At 35.3% G+C, this 15,010-nt stretch overlaps 1 protein-coding gene across 2 annotated transcripts; it reads left to right on the forward strand.

The window, feature by feature from the left end:
* The first annotated feature begins 8,818 nt into the window (after positions 1 to 8,818).
* Positions 8,819 to 14,662, forward strand: LOC120123749 (ubiquitin carboxyl-terminal hydrolase 15-like). 2 transcript variants are annotated; one of them, XM_039142576.1, is made up of 14 exons: positions 8,819 to 8,970; positions 9,910 to 10,339; positions 10,633 to 11,077; positions 11,165 to 11,621; positions 11,712 to 11,845; positions 11,959 to 12,047; positions 12,188 to 12,273; positions 12,368 to 12,530; positions 12,696 to 12,819; positions 12,955 to 13,112; positions 13,220 to 13,304; positions 13,518 to 13,730; positions 13,834 to 13,895; positions 13,979 to 14,662. In XM_039142576.1, exons 2-14 carry the CDS (start codon positions 10,053 to 10,055, stop codon positions 14,592 to 14,594), a joined length of 2,919 nt encoding a protein of 972 aa, XP_038998507.1. In that variant the 5' UTR covers positions 8,819 to 8,970; positions 9,910 to 10,052; the 3' UTR covers positions 14,595 to 14,662. The 2 variants fall into 2 exon arrangements, with proteins under 2 accessions (XP_038998507.1, XP_038998508.1); XM_039142577.1 differs by having other exon boundaries at positions 8,829 to 8,970; positions 9,898 to 10,339.
* The last annotated feature ends 348 nt before the right edge of the window (positions 14,663 to 15,010 follow it).

The raw sequence follows: 15,010 nt of genomic DNA on the forward strand, positions 1-15,010 counted from the left end.
AAAGTTTTGTCTCTCTTGAGGAAATTTCGTGCAAAAATCTTTGAGTCTATTTCTTTTGAAACAAAGTTTTGTCTTTATTAAGATAATTTTGAAAAAAAAATCTTTGAGTTTATTTCTTTGGAAACACAGTTTTGTCTCTCTTGAGACAATTTCTTTTGAGAAAAATCTTTGAGTCTGTTTCTTTGAAAACAAAATTTAACGTCTTTGAGATTGTTTCCCTTGAAACAAAACCCATCTTTGAGTCTTTTTCTCTTGAAACAAAAGTCTTTGAGTCGTTTCTTTTGAAACAAAAATCTTTAAGTTTGTTTCTTTTAAAACAAAGTTTTGTCTCTCTTGAGACAATTTCGTGAAATATCTTTGAGTTGTTTCTTTTGAAACAAATATTTGAGTCTGTTTATTTTGAAAAAATCTTTGAGTTTGTTTCTACTAACAAAATCATCTTTGAGTCTATTTCTTTAAAAACAAATTTTGTCTCTCTTGAGACAGTTTTTAATGAAAAACCAACCTTTGAGATTGTTTCATTTGAAACAAATTTCATCTCACTTAAGACGTAATCTGTCTTTGAGTCTGTTTCTTTGGAAACAAAATTTTGTATCTCTTGAGACAGTTTCTTTTAAGAAAAATTTTTGAGTTTGTTTCTTTGGAAACAAAATTTACCATCTTTGAGTTTGTTTCCTTTGAAAGAAAACGAACATCTTTGAGATCATTTCCCTTGAAGCGAATTTTGTCTCAATTGAGACAGTTTCCTTTAAATGTCATCTTGGAGTCGTTTCCCTTGAAACAAATTTTGTCTCTTTTTGAGACAGTTGCTTTTGAAACACGTCATCTTTGAGTCTGTTTTTCTTTAAACAAATCTTTGAGTTTGTTTCTTTTTAAAAAAAAAATCTTTGAGTCTGTTTCTTTGGTAACAAAATTTTGTCTCTTTTGAGACAGTTTCTTTTGAAAAATCTTTGAGTATGTTTCTTTGGAAACAAAATTTTGTCTCTCTTGAGACAATTTCTTTTGAGAAAATCATCTTTAAGTCTGTTTCTTTCGAAACATCATCTTTGAGTCGGTTTCTCTTGGAACCATTATCTCTAAAGATGGCTAGAACTCTTCATCACGTATGAGCCGTACCATCCCCTGACCAGATCTCCTCATAACGTAGGAGCAGCGTCAACTTTAGATAACCAGTCGTCCTCATCACGTAGGAACCGAGTTATCACCTTTCCTAAAGATGGCCAAAACTCTTCATCGCGTATGAGTCGTACCATCCCCTGACCAGATCTCCTCATCACGTAGGAGCAGCGTCAACCGTAGATAACCAGCCGTCCTCATCGTGTAGGAACTGAGTTATCACCACTCCTAAATATGACCAACCGTCCTCATCGCGTAGGAACCTTATCATCCCCCGACCATATCTCCTCATCAAGTAGGAGTCACGTCACCTTTAGACGACCATACCTCTTCATCGCGTATGAGCAGTGTCGTCCCCAACAACCAACATTATCCAATTTCTAAGTTTAAAAGGGAGAGAACCAGACAAAAACGTGTTGTCTTGTCATCTTTGCCCTATTCTTGTTAACACAAGAATGTGCAAAAAGGGGCAACTGTAGACACCCGTTTTTGTCTGGGTCTTTTTTATTTATTTAGTTTTATATTTTATTATTATTATTATTATTTAATATGCATTTACATTATTTTTTTAGGCTTGATGGGCAGCCCAGATTACAAGCCCAAGACCTAGTCTACCCAGCCCACTCAGACAGGCCCAAATAAAGGACCCAACTCAGCTAGGGTTTCACCCTATTCTCCCTAGCCGCCTTTAACACCAGCCGTTAGATCTGGAGGAAGATCAACGGCCCACAAGTAACCCAGATTAGGGTTTTAACCCTAAGCATATCATCCAGTAGCCGCCGCCGCTTCAACTCCTCAGCTTCCTAGCCGTGAGCCGATCATCGAGCCTTCGCCGAGTTCCCGAGCCACCAAGCCGAGCCTCCATTCCGACTGTCTCTGTCGACGTTATCACCAACAGTGACCGAGACCACATCAGTCATGCAAATCAAAGAGAAAACCTGATTAAAAAATCAAATAAAATCATGCAAGTACACAAGAAATCTCGAGGAATCATAAGAGTCTATCTATCAGTCAATCACAAAATCAGCAGAGAAGATATCACCAATGATACATGTAAAGATAAAAAGACAGAGAGGGAAATATCAGGGGACCATTCGGTTTTCCAGTGAAAATAGGAAAGAAGAAATACCAGAGGAAGGATTTGAACAAAACAAAGAAAATATAGAGGTGAGAGGTGGAGATTTTACCTTTCTTAGGTCTTCGTCGGAGTCACTAATCGGTGGGTCTCGGTTGGGGTTGTTTCGTGACCCAGGGAGGTGGTTGTAGGGCTCTTCGAGCCTTGTGAGGCTCGATTGAACCATGGGTAACATAGGGTAAGGAGAACTGGGGTCTTTAGGGGTTTGTCTGCTCCCTATGGCCACCGTTATACGGTGGCCAGGGAGCCCCTGTGTGCTCTGTTCTTCGGCGACGATGAGGCAGGAGATGAGAGAAAGGGAGAAGAAGAGAGTTTGAGCGGCTGAGAGGGGAACATAATGAGGGATTTAGGGTTTCATAACCCTAAATATGATTTATAACCACATTGCTGAACGTCGTCGTTTTGCCAAGGGAGGGTCTGCGTGTTTTGCTAAAAGGGGTAAATCACAGTTTAGGTCCCCCTTTCTTTTGTAACATTTCGTTTAAGCCATTAAATGAAGTTTATTTCATTTTGATTTGAGCGCTCATGTTTATGTACTTATATTTTAGTCCTGTTGTTACCTATTATGCCATTAATGTAAATATTTGACTTTGACCTCAATGTTTTTAAATAATTTAATTTAGTCATTGATTTTATGTGTTTTGAATTTTCTTTGTTATTTAATTTTTGTCATGGAATTTGTAAATAGTTCATTTCAGTCATTGTTGACATTCGGTTTAATTATGTTTCAGCCCTCCATGTTCCTGTTTTATTTACTTTTAGTTATATATGTTATTTACGGGTTATTTCTATTTTTAGTACCTGTATTATTTAATGCTTGTAATTTTGGGCTCTGATTTATTTGTAATTACTGTTGTAGTTCCTAAGTTTCTATTTGTTTCATTTTAGTCCTAAATTCATGTTTATGCTAATTCAGTCCTTTAATGTTATGTTTTGCTCTTTTAGTCCTGAAGTTTCTGTTTTATATATTTTAGCCCCTAAAGTTTTTTATTTTGACTCTTAAATTTCTGTTTTTATTGTTTTAACCATTTAAGTTTATGTTTTTACCATTTTTGTCCCTTAAGTCTTGTTTATACTATTTTGGATCTTTGATTTTATATTTTTTCTATTTTGGTCTTTATAATTTCAAGTACTTACCTTTTTGCTCATTTTATTTCAGTTTGTAATATTTGTTAGTTTTTCATTTTAGTCCCTAATGTATGTGTATTATGTTAATTTTACTTTGCATATTTATACATGTATATGCTGTTTATTACGATATGTTTATTTATTATTTAAATTTTAGTTGGTGCCCTTTGATTATTTTTAAGAACATTTGTCATAGAATTGGTGTGAAAAGTACCCCCTTACGGAGGAGGTGCGATTCAATACACCATTCGAATGAAAGGAAAATTTGAGATAAATCAATTTCTATTTTACTAATTAATTTGTTTATATTATGATTCAAATGATGCAATGAGTATTGTTGTAAATATCAATTTGTTTTATTTCATACAAACTATTTATATTTAGTTTATATTCTATTTGTTTTTTAATCGATGAGGGAATATTTTTACGAATAAGAAATAGACGAGATAGTTTTCCCGACGGAGGATTGCTAATCTCGAAGTTTCTTTTCAAGTTAAAGAATTTTCTCTAATTAATTATTTCGAAGCAAATTAATTAAATCTCAATAAACGAATCATAATTTAACTTTATACTCGATTTATAATTTTCACCATTAACGACAACGTGTAAGCGACACAGTACCAGTTTTTTGGGCGTTGTGGGGTGTTAATCATTATCCACGCGTAAACGACTTCCGAACCCGTTTTAATACGATTTCTGGTAAATGTTGTCTTAAAAATGATTTTTCTTAAAATTATTTTTAAAAGACATTTTTAGGTATTCGACCTACCTAATCCAAAAGGTCGATGGCGACTCTCATTCGATTTAATTTCAATTAATCCAAAATTCCCAATTTTTCAAAATTAAAATCATAATCGTTTTTAAAATAATATTTAATTGTTTTATCAAAAAATGGTTATGATACTATTATATAAGAGAGACAGCAAGAGATTTGAAAACAAAACACTATAATTTTTAAAGACAATATGGCTAGAATTCCTTGCAAGCATGTTCTGGTTGTTTTCATCTTCCTTTGCTTTATTTCTACAACTCCGATTGGTAAACTGAAACCTTAAACCCTTCAATCCTTGTCAAACCATTTGGATATGGATCATTATATTCGTCCTCGATTAACTCTTGTTTTCGTGTTTGTAGCTTGGTGTTCACCGATTGCTAGGGAAACGAAGGAGGGTCTCGGCGGTCAGGTGGTTACGGCAACCGGAAGCGGAGCACTCTCCGATGTTGATGAATTAGAAGCTATGGACTATACGCCGGCAAGAAGGAAGCCTCCAATCCATAATTAAGAGTTTTTTTTTTTGCAGCATAAGTATATTTTCTATTTGTTTAAGACGTTGAATTTATTTCTAAAGGTATGCTTTCTATATATATATATATATATATATATGTTGAGTGTAAGTAATTAATATTCGTATATAGTTTGAGAAATAAAGTTATGAAATGAATTATTTATATGATTGAGGCTCAAGATCATATAGAGTGTATATAAATATGCATTGCCATATTGCAGTAGCTAGGGTTTATGCATTTTCCATAAATATGCATTGTCATCTTTCATGCACGTTGCATGAACCAAATAATCTTAATAGAGTTTTCGAATTCTAACACCAGAAATGTGAGGGTGTGAGCATTTAATGTCAAATGATTGTGAGTTATCTCTGAACATATATTATCTTATATTTATCTCAGATTAACAAAAAAAAAATCTTTCATACATGTCTGAACATATACTTGCTTATACTGTCTTATGCTACCTGGCTAAATGTTTTTTTTTCAGAAAAAAGAAAACTCAAAATCAACTTCTTTGAATTGTAGGCATAAGAAAAAAAAAAGGTCCATAGCATTTGTAACAGTTTAATGATAAATTAATCCTGTTTAGATTCTGCTGTAGACAGTGAGATATAGCATTATTTGATCGATGTGATATGGTGTGTGTAGTGTGAGCCCTTCTTAAATCATCAAAGTTTAATCATTTTAGAATATATAGCATTTCATTTGTCTATTAGTTCAATAAGTTATAGATTATTAACATATTATTTGATATTTAAATTTATTTTTATAATTTAAATTATTCTAATTTTGTTTTTAATTTTAATTGATTTGCAAACTTAATATTTATTATACATTTTAATGTTAAGCATATTTGATAAAAATCAAATTCAAATATTAATTTTAAAAAACAAAATTTAGATAACAAGTGATACATAAACCTAAAAAATGTACAAATAAGTTATATCAAGTTGACACTTAAACTAGAAATGTAACACTCTAGACCAGGACGACACACAATCGACTGATGTAAAATGCCACACGGAACCACCGGAGTGGCTAACCAACTTTTTCACTCTTTCTATTAATTTAAAACAACCATTTTCAAATATATTTCAACATAAACATTCATAAAATAATATAAGTTAAAACTTTACACTGGGGTCCAAAGTAAATAAATAAATACATTTTAAAATATTACAAACCGACTCTTAACTGACTTTACAATGTAACTTTACAATTTGGTTTATGAATACACATAAACTTCAAAACTCGATGGCGTACTCTACTCTACACTGAATCTGGATCTTAGTAGCTCTAAAACTTCTCGACCTGCTCGATATACTAACCTACCCACGGAAACATCCGAAGGATGAGTTAACTAGCTCAGTGCCACACTAACAACTAAAACATACTAAAAGTTCATCATTGAAATGCTCAAACTATCAAGTCTGCTACTATCTCGTTTATCGTTATTTGGTCTACTGCTATATGATCTATTGATCTGGTCTACTGTTCTGTTCTATTATTCTACTCTATTGATCTGGTTGATTGTTCTGCTTCAATGAGTATACTCGTATACCCACTATCTACTCTATAGTAAACATCATGGTGCGACTGAGGTGCTACATCTCGGAGCTCACACACCCCTCTAGTTTACCGAGGATATGGTCCCCAGAATCTCTGCATCGGACACCATACCCCTGACTAACCCACCCCTCATGGGTGTTAAGGCCTCAAAAAACATAGTTAGTCGACTGAAGGGACTCGGCCCTACCTAAGGATATCCGGATTGATCTATACTTTCAACTTTGCTATCTTTCCTAAAGGAACTCGGGTGTCCTAGTCGTTTTCCCGAGCATTTCAAACAAGGATAGTCTTATTTGGTCCTACTTTTATTTTTGCTTCTACGTTTGATTTAAACAATAATTATGTTTTCGCTTATAGTCTTATTTGAAGAAATACTGAAGTGTTGGGTACCTCGAGTCTAAAACACTCAAAAACTGACTTTTCTGCCCAAAACAGACATATGGTATCGATACCCTTGCACTGGTCTCAATACCCTATGTGGGTCTCGAAACCATTTTTAGCTACTGAAATTTCGGTCTCGATACCAAGACAATGGTCTTAATACTATTACCCAGAAATTCATATTTTTACCCAGAAACAAAGAACATGTCTCGATACCAACCCTCTGGTACTGAGACTCGACCTGCAGAAAGCATCAAACAAGTACGAAAAACTACCAAAGACCTTAGTGAGGTCCCCAAACATGCTTAGAGTTTTATTTGAAGAACTAAGGTCATAATAAAGGCTTTATAACATGTTTATAACATAAAACGTGAAATCTACCATTAACATACAACACTGAGCTTCATAACTTGCTCTCAAGCTATAACTCATTTCTAATGAATCACTAGGAGTATGGAAGAGTTGATAGTGTGTTACCTGAACTCATTGGTTGATAAAATCTCCCTCAACTCAACTAGGAGTCACCTTATCTTCTTCCTTTGCTTTAGAACTTCACCCACCTCTTTAGCTAAATAAGGGTAAGAAAATGGTTACTAAACCAACTAAGCTCTTAGATTAAAGCTTAAAATACTCTAGGCAACTTGAACATACTAAAATAAAGATTGGATTCAAAGATCCCCTCAAAATTCCATAAAACCCATTTTGAAAACTAATCTTAAAACCTACAATATGAAGCTTAAAACAAAGCTTGAAGGATGGAGAGAAACATTCTTACCTTGGCTATAACAAACTAAACTTAGATTGCTTGAAACTTGGGCCTTGAAAGGAATGAGGAATGGAAACTAATGGAAAGAAGAAGAAGAAGAAGAAGAAGAAGAAGGGTGGGTGTGATATTATGGGAGAGTTGGTATACGTGAATGATATAAAAGAGGGGAGAATTTTCAGCTTTAGCAAAAAGGGTAAACAAAAATTTTAGGTCATTTTCCTATTTACTTATAAAAACACCACTTTCCCAAAACTATTGGGCCTTACTTAAGCCCAATACCTTATTTTAATTGATCTCCACTATCTTAGGAAATCTAATGGACTCGACTCTTGAGTTTGAGATAACCCGAATTACTGACCCGAAATTCGGGTGTTACAATAAAACAAATTAAATTAATTTATTAATATGATATTTTAATAATCAATTATATTATGATAAATAGTATTGGGTAAAGTACACGAATGGTCCCCTTAATATAAGGTACTCTTTCATCAAGTCCATTGACTATTATAAGCTACAAAAAGTCCTTCGACTATAAAGTGTTGTTTTGTTGAATCCCTTGACTATCAAAAGTTACAAAATGATCACTCGACTATTCATTATGTTCCAAACTCGTCCTTTTCTGTTAAAAAAAATGACAGTATTTTGAGTATAACGTTAACTTACTGACTATGATATGATAAAATCTGATCCAAAAATCTTATGACATCTCAGTCATCATGTTAACGTCCAGCTTAGACAACTGTCAAATTTTTAACAGAAAAAGACAAGTTTGGAACATAATGAACAATCAAGTGACCATTTTGTAACTTTTGATAGTCGAATGACTTAACAAATAAACACTCTATAGTCGAATGATATTTTATAAATTTTAATAGTAAAAGTATTTAATAAAACACTATCCTATAAGCGGGGTCATTTGTATACTTTATCCTATAGTATTTAATGATGTCATCATTTTTTAACTTATTAATACAATGCGAGTAACTTGATTGATTGCATAGTTGTGGAGTCAAAATAGGTATCAATTTTTTTCTCTAAATTCATGTATGAATTTTAGATAAACTAAAGTTTAATTACCAATTTCTAAACTATTACTAAGTCAAAGTACCAATTTGTATAATAAACAAATTTAAAATGACTTCACTAAAAATAAAATAACGCAAAGCAAGCACACTCCAAAACACCCAATTCCACAAATTCGACGGTGGATAACAAAATCACAGTATTTCGTCACCACTCCCCATAACCGTACAAGGAGTGGAGCCCACCTCGTGTCCAGTTGATAGCAAATGGCCACGTGCCACGTGTATAAAGTGATTAAAAGTACAGTGCTTTGGGTCTGAATAGAGGCAGACAAATTTTTTTTTTGAGGGCCAAAATCTTAAAAACTGGAAAAAGGAAAATAATGTGAATGCAAAGAAAGTAACAGAGAGAAGCAGTTGTATTCAGAGTTACCATCCGAGGAATCAAAGGATCTTTTTTCAGGGAAAGGAAAAAAACCCAAGTTTTGAAGAGAAAAGAAACTGTTTGCTGGGTGTTTTTTGCTCTGGGTTTAGAATTATTCATCTACTTGCTTGAAATAGAGGTAAGAAAGATTCAAGCTTTACTCAACTTTTCCCATGGTTTCATTAAGTTGTACTTGCTTTACTGCTTATTTTATCCCTTTCGGGGTTTTGAATCTGGGATTGCTGAAATGCTGGGTTTCAATGAATTTTCTGTTTTGAAGAAAAGTTAGTATTGTTTTTTCGGGCAGAAGAATTATTTGTTAAGCGAATAAGCTGTACTTATTCTACTAGCTTTGTCCTAGAAAATGCTGGATTTGCTTTGTGTTGTATTTTCCATTTTGGGTATAAGTGTAGACAAGGACCTGAATATGGAAGCAGTTCTTGGAAATTGATTAATTTGGCTATGCTAATTGGTCTTTTTCAAATGGGAAATATTTGAATGACATTCTCTTGGGTTTGTTCTTTTCAACAATACTTAATCTCGTGTGCTTGATTCGAGTGACTCTAGCTAAAATGCTGGTGTTTTGAGAGAGTACTAGTTGTTTTTCAATGACTTAGCTTGTTGTGGCTTGTCGAAGTGAGATGATTTATTTAGCTGTTTTGTTGAGCGGAAAACGGTTTCAGATGTCGTTCCTAGACCTTACAAGCTAGTAGAAAGATGGTTTCTCCTCCATCCAAATTGCTCCATTTCCTTACATTTTGTTGCTCTCCATGGAAGCAAAGTGTGGAAATCTTATCAGCTTGTGTCATTTGTATATCAGAACTGCTTTTGTCACAATGAATCCTTCATAAAAATCAGATATGATTGAGCCTTTCCAAGCTCAAACTAATTTAAGGTATTTAGATTCTTCTGTGTATTAACAAATTATCTTACAATCGAAACAATAGATATATAAGTTGACTCAGACCTCATTAGAAAGAATATAATGTGTGACCTATAGTTGTGTGCATGTATGATAGTGCAGTTCTTTATATATCAATCTAATTTGTGACCTAATTTGTCAAAGAAATATTGACAGGGTTAAGTGGCTGAGCATTATTTTTATGTTGTCATTTGTAACTGGCGTGGAAGTTGATTTCAATGAGCTTATGTAGCTGTTGAAGAATATCTTCTGGATGGTAAATCTGAGCTCGAATTGGTCATAAGAAAGCTTGTTGGAACATGCTTGAGCCAAGAGAATCTGATATACCCGCATTATTTCTGGTCTTGGTGGTGTTCCCTCTGGTTGCTTATTTCTTGCTTGGGAGATGGAGTGAGGTTTCAAAGAAACGAGAGAAGATAGGTTTACTTGCTCATCTCTCCGCTGAAGAAGCTCTTACAGCAGAAGCAATGGCTTCTGTCAGTGTTATTCCAGTTGTTCCTATTCCGAAGAAGGGATTGCATGTGTGTGCTAGGTGTTTTGGTCCAGCTACAACTCGCTGCTCGAGATGCAAGGCTGTTAGATATTGGTATATTCCATCGCTTAGCAGCTGCAATGCATCTTTTGTTGCTTTACTTCATTGTCGTTGAATGGTTTACTTGTTTATTATCACTCTGCAAACATAGATATGCCTCCCTCGTGGTTGCCTTTCGAAAATGGATTTTGGATTCATTTATATCCTGGAGTATATTCTATACATTCTTGGGAACTTTTTTGTGAACCCTAGCCATGAGCTGATATATTTATTATTGTTTTTGGTTGTTGAAAATTTTCCTTCTACCTTTCGTATATTTCTACTCTAAAACTGTTGAGTTTATGCAGTTCTGGGAGGTGCCAGATTATTCATTGGAGGCAAGTTCATAAGGAAGAATGCCTGCAGTCGGAGAGTGAAAGCTCGAGCGTGAGCATGTTTCCTAGTGTTGCCTCATTTGAAGAATCTGCGCTACTCAGTGACAACATGAATTCACAGTTCTTAGAATACATTAATAAGCAGGCTGTCAAGGAAAATGCACCTTTAGATAATATAAATCATTGTCCCGTAACCACTGGATTATTTGATAATGGGGATTGTTCTACTATCGGTACCTCTCAGATCTGTGCACCAGAGAAACGTGCAGACAAAAGAATTTCTCGTAAATCCAATGGAGAAATGCTAAGAAGAGAGGATGTAGCTGTATTTGATTCTTGTGAGGAGACCTTGAGAACTAGAGAGACTAGTTCGACACTTAATAATATTTATTCGAAAGAGGCTCTTAGAAAGCATAAGGTTCTCATCTTAAGATTTTCATGTAGAATGTGTTAACTTTTATCTAATCACATTGTTTCTGATAATTGCATCAAACTATTGCTGCAGTCAAGAACTAGTGGTTTTGTTGTATCCGAAGATGGAATCCTTAAACAGGAAAAGGCCAATGGCTCTAACATGCATATTTGTGGACAAAATTTAAGTAATGCCATTCATGAGGGTCATAAACATCAAAGCCAACGTGGCAACATGTCCGAATCCAAAAGCAACTATGAAATTTCTGGCTCACCATATTCTGTAAAAGGTGGGACAAGTGCACATGAAGCCGAACATGCCTTTGTCTGGAGTTCAGAGAACATAGTCAACAGAGAAAATGCTTTTAGCAGTAAATCAGTAGAATTAGACTGTTGCGGCATGGGAGCAGCAAAAGAATGCACAAAAGGTAGAAGTTCATTGCAGTCCGTAGGACCCAAAATCTCTAAGTCACCTAAATCAACAGTGAAAGTGTCTGGGGAACGATTGCACCCTGAAATGGAGAGAAAAGGCCAAATTCCTAATGAATTAAGTAGGTTTTTGGTATTTCTTTCTTCATATTTTAGCCATGTCATTTGTAGTTTTTTATTCAATTTTCATGCATAAGTTTCTGGAATGACAGGTAACAAACCGGGACCTGGAATCAATGGAGTTTCTAGCATTGGAGTTATGGAGATGACGGGTTTACGAAGGTCATCAAAGCTTGCCAGGCAGGATTTTCCTGCACTCTATGGTGATAGACATAAGAATATAAAGGTCAGTTCCTATACATTTATCTATGATTGTTTTCTTTCCACTCCTGTTTTTGAGTTAAATTGTTTCATGGGGATCTTGAATTGTGAATGAAAAACCCTATCCTATTGTCACAGATGCTGTTTCCTTATGAAGAATTTGTAAATTTCTTTCGGTGTGAAGTCTTTGAGTTATCACCAAGGGGCCTTCTAAATTGTGGAAACAGGTACCATTTTTGTTTCTTTTATTTCTCTGTGATCTGGATTGCCTTTTTGGATTTTTCAGAGGATGACTTGTTTGTATGCATATAAAAGAAAGTCGTAGGACTTCCTGTTTTATGCACTCATTGTAGTTTTCATTTTGCAGTTGCTATGCAAATGCTGTGCTGCAGTGCTTAACCTGCACGAAGCCTCTCAGCATTTATTTGCTACATGGATCTCATTCAAGAACCTGTACTTGCTTTAATGTGTCTTGCTTGTGTTTTCTTTTCATACTGATATTGACACCTTTTGATTCCATGCATAGCTCACTTCGTAGTAATTGTAGGTTATGGGAAAGATTGGTGTCTTATGTGTGAGCTTGAACAACATATTATGTTATTAAGAGATGCTGGGGGGCCCTTGTCACCTAGTAGGATCCTTTCACACATCCGAAGTATTAATGGCCAGATGGGTGATGGAAATCAGGAAGATGCACACGAGTTCTTGAGGTCTATAGAATTCACGAGCCAATATTCCCCGGCTCCCTTCATTTCCCCTCATTTATATGTCTAGATTTGTTAATTTCGATTTGGAATTTGATGCTTTTCACTTTATGTAAGAATGGAAATTTCATCACCTTGCCTCTCTGAAAGTTAAATTCTTGTCTATTTCAGACTCTTGGTTGCTTCAATGCAATCTATATGCTTGGAGAGATTAGGTGGGGAACAAAAGGTTGACCCCAGGTTGCAAGAGACGACATTTATACAACATACTTTCAGAGGGCGCCTTACGTCAAAGGTGTTTATAACTATTTTACTTTGTTTTACTTTTATATCACGGTATATTTTTGTGGTGCTTAATTTTATCTTTCCTTGATTCATTCATGTATATGTACATTTTTTTGTTGCCTATATTGAATATCCGTGTAACCAGGTGAAGTGTCTTAGATGTTCTCACGAGTCAGAAAGATACGAAAACATTATGGATCTTACTTTGGAGATATATGGTTGGGTTGAGTCACTGGAAGATGCTTTAACTCAGTTTACAACACCTGAAGATTTGGATGGAGAAAACATGTACAGATGTGAAAGGTATGAAACATTGTTTCAGTGAGTTATCATTTTATCATTTTATTAGAACTATCAACTAATTTGTTCTAACTTTAATTTATTGTCTCTGCAAATATTTTTGTTAAAAGGTGTTCTAGTTATGCTCGAGCTCGGAAGCAGTTGCGCATACACGAGGCTCCTAACATCCTGACGATTGTCTTAAAGAGGTTTCAGGTATTACTTTGCTGTTTGCTCTTCTGTTAATTTCATGTCATAAATGCAACAGTGTATCTCAGAATTTACATCTCTGTTGTTTACTTATGAAAGAATTTAGCCATCATAGGTTTCGATATCGAGTGGTTCATCTTTTCATTCCTTTATGTGTATCTGTTGTTTGAGTATATTATTTTTAGTGATTATTTCTTGATGTTTCTGTTACTTGATCAGGAGGGAAAATATGGGAAAATAAACAAGTGTATCACTTTTCCTGACATGCTGGACATGGTTCCTTTCATGACTGGAATGGGTGACATTCCTCCTCTTTACATGCTTTATGCTGTTGTGGTGCATTTAGATACACTCAATGCGTCTTTTTCCGGACATTATGTGTCATACATAAAAGATTTACGAGGCATTTGGTTCAGGATAGATGATACCGAGGTAAAGTTAGCATCAACATAATGGTTTTACTTGTTGAAAGCTCACTGGTCAAATATCTTTCTGCAACGGAATTGAAACACGGTTTCGGTGTACCCGCTTTCAGGTACATCCGGTCTCGATGAGCCAAGTGATGTCTGAGGATGCATACATCTTATTTTACATGAGGTAGGCATCTATTGATGTTTCTTTGTTGTATGAATGTTACTTGAATAATCTCTTCTAGTCTGAAAGTATGTGATTATTTCAAGGTCATACCCTCGGCCTCCAAGAGCAATCGCTGAAAAGACCAAGCAAGTTCCTACTAGGCACATCACTTCGACAATGGAGAAGCCTTCACGACCATCACAAAGAAAATCCAGCACCTACTCTGTTAGCCCCAAGTTTTACCCAGATTCTAGGCCTGAAATTGCCGCAGGCTGTATCAACCGCTACTCTAATGGCATTCTCCGGCAGAATGCAAGTAGTAACATTCATCGAGTGGTAGAGTTGTATGCCGAACTACCCAATTTGGAGTTCTCCGATGCTACATCATCAAGTGATTGGTCCCTTTTCACTAGCTCAGACGAGGCTTCATTTACAACAGAGAGTACTCGAGACTCTTTCAGTACCGTCGATCATGCCGATGCCAGCAATGGAGATCCATTCTCAATCCCCAATAACTTGTACACCCCAGAATCATCTTCTCGCAACTCAGTTTCGTGCAGAGTGTTTTCGACTAGTAGACCCCACACGAGGTACTTCTTAGAGGAAAAGGGTTATGTTCTGGATGAGGTACTTCTTAGAGGAGAAGGGTTATGCTCTGGATTCGTACTCGTCTTCCCGAATCGTGAACCAATATCAAGAGAACTTCAAACAGGTCTGTGATTCTTTGAAAGATTTTTCTTTAGATACTGATCATGGAATGTTTGTAAAATATGGGGGTAACCCCAAAAATACATTTGATAGGAACTTATGGTCATTGAGAATGGTAGTTCATGGAATATCCAAGTGATTAAATAGTGACTTAGCCAAGTTAAAAGTGTTGCCTCAATTTTTGTATTTTCAATGGCTTTGTTGATTGAGGCATTTGGATCATATGAAAGAACCCAAATGAAAGGATTATTTGATATTTTCTGAAGATTGTATATTGCAGACGTTTGTCTTGGGTTCTTTTAGGCAATGCTCAGTTTTGGGAACATTTTAATCCCCGTCTGCCGGCACTGAAGGGATACATACATACACATACTTGAAGCTTTGGAAAGTGATCATCATAAGAAATTGAACTTCAGCTTGGAGTGAAA

Source organism: Hibiscus syriacus, unplaced genomic scaffold, assembly GCF_006381635.1.
Source record: "Hibiscus syriacus cultivar Baekdansim isolate YM2019G1 unplaced genomic scaffold, ASM638163v2 tig00110403_pilon, whole genome shotgun sequence".
Lineage (NCBI taxonomy): Eukaryota > Viridiplantae > Streptophyta > Magnoliopsida > Malvales > Malvaceae > Hibiscus > Hibiscus syriacus.

Bases quoted from the DNA above. Each gene is read 5' to 3' on its own strand.
- LOC120123749 (XM_039142576.1), top strand. From the start codon at position 10,053: ATGCTTGAGCCAAGAGAATCTGATATACCCGCATTATTTCTGGTCTTG. The intron at 12,820-12,954 runs GTGTTTATAACT...CCGTGTAACCAG, and splicing joins GAGGGCGCCTTACGTCAAAG to GTGAAGTGTCTTAGATGTTC. The intron at 13,113-13,219 runs GTATGAAACATT...TTTTGTTAAAAG, and splicing joins AACATGTACAGATGTGAAAG to GTGTTCTAGTTATGCTCGAG.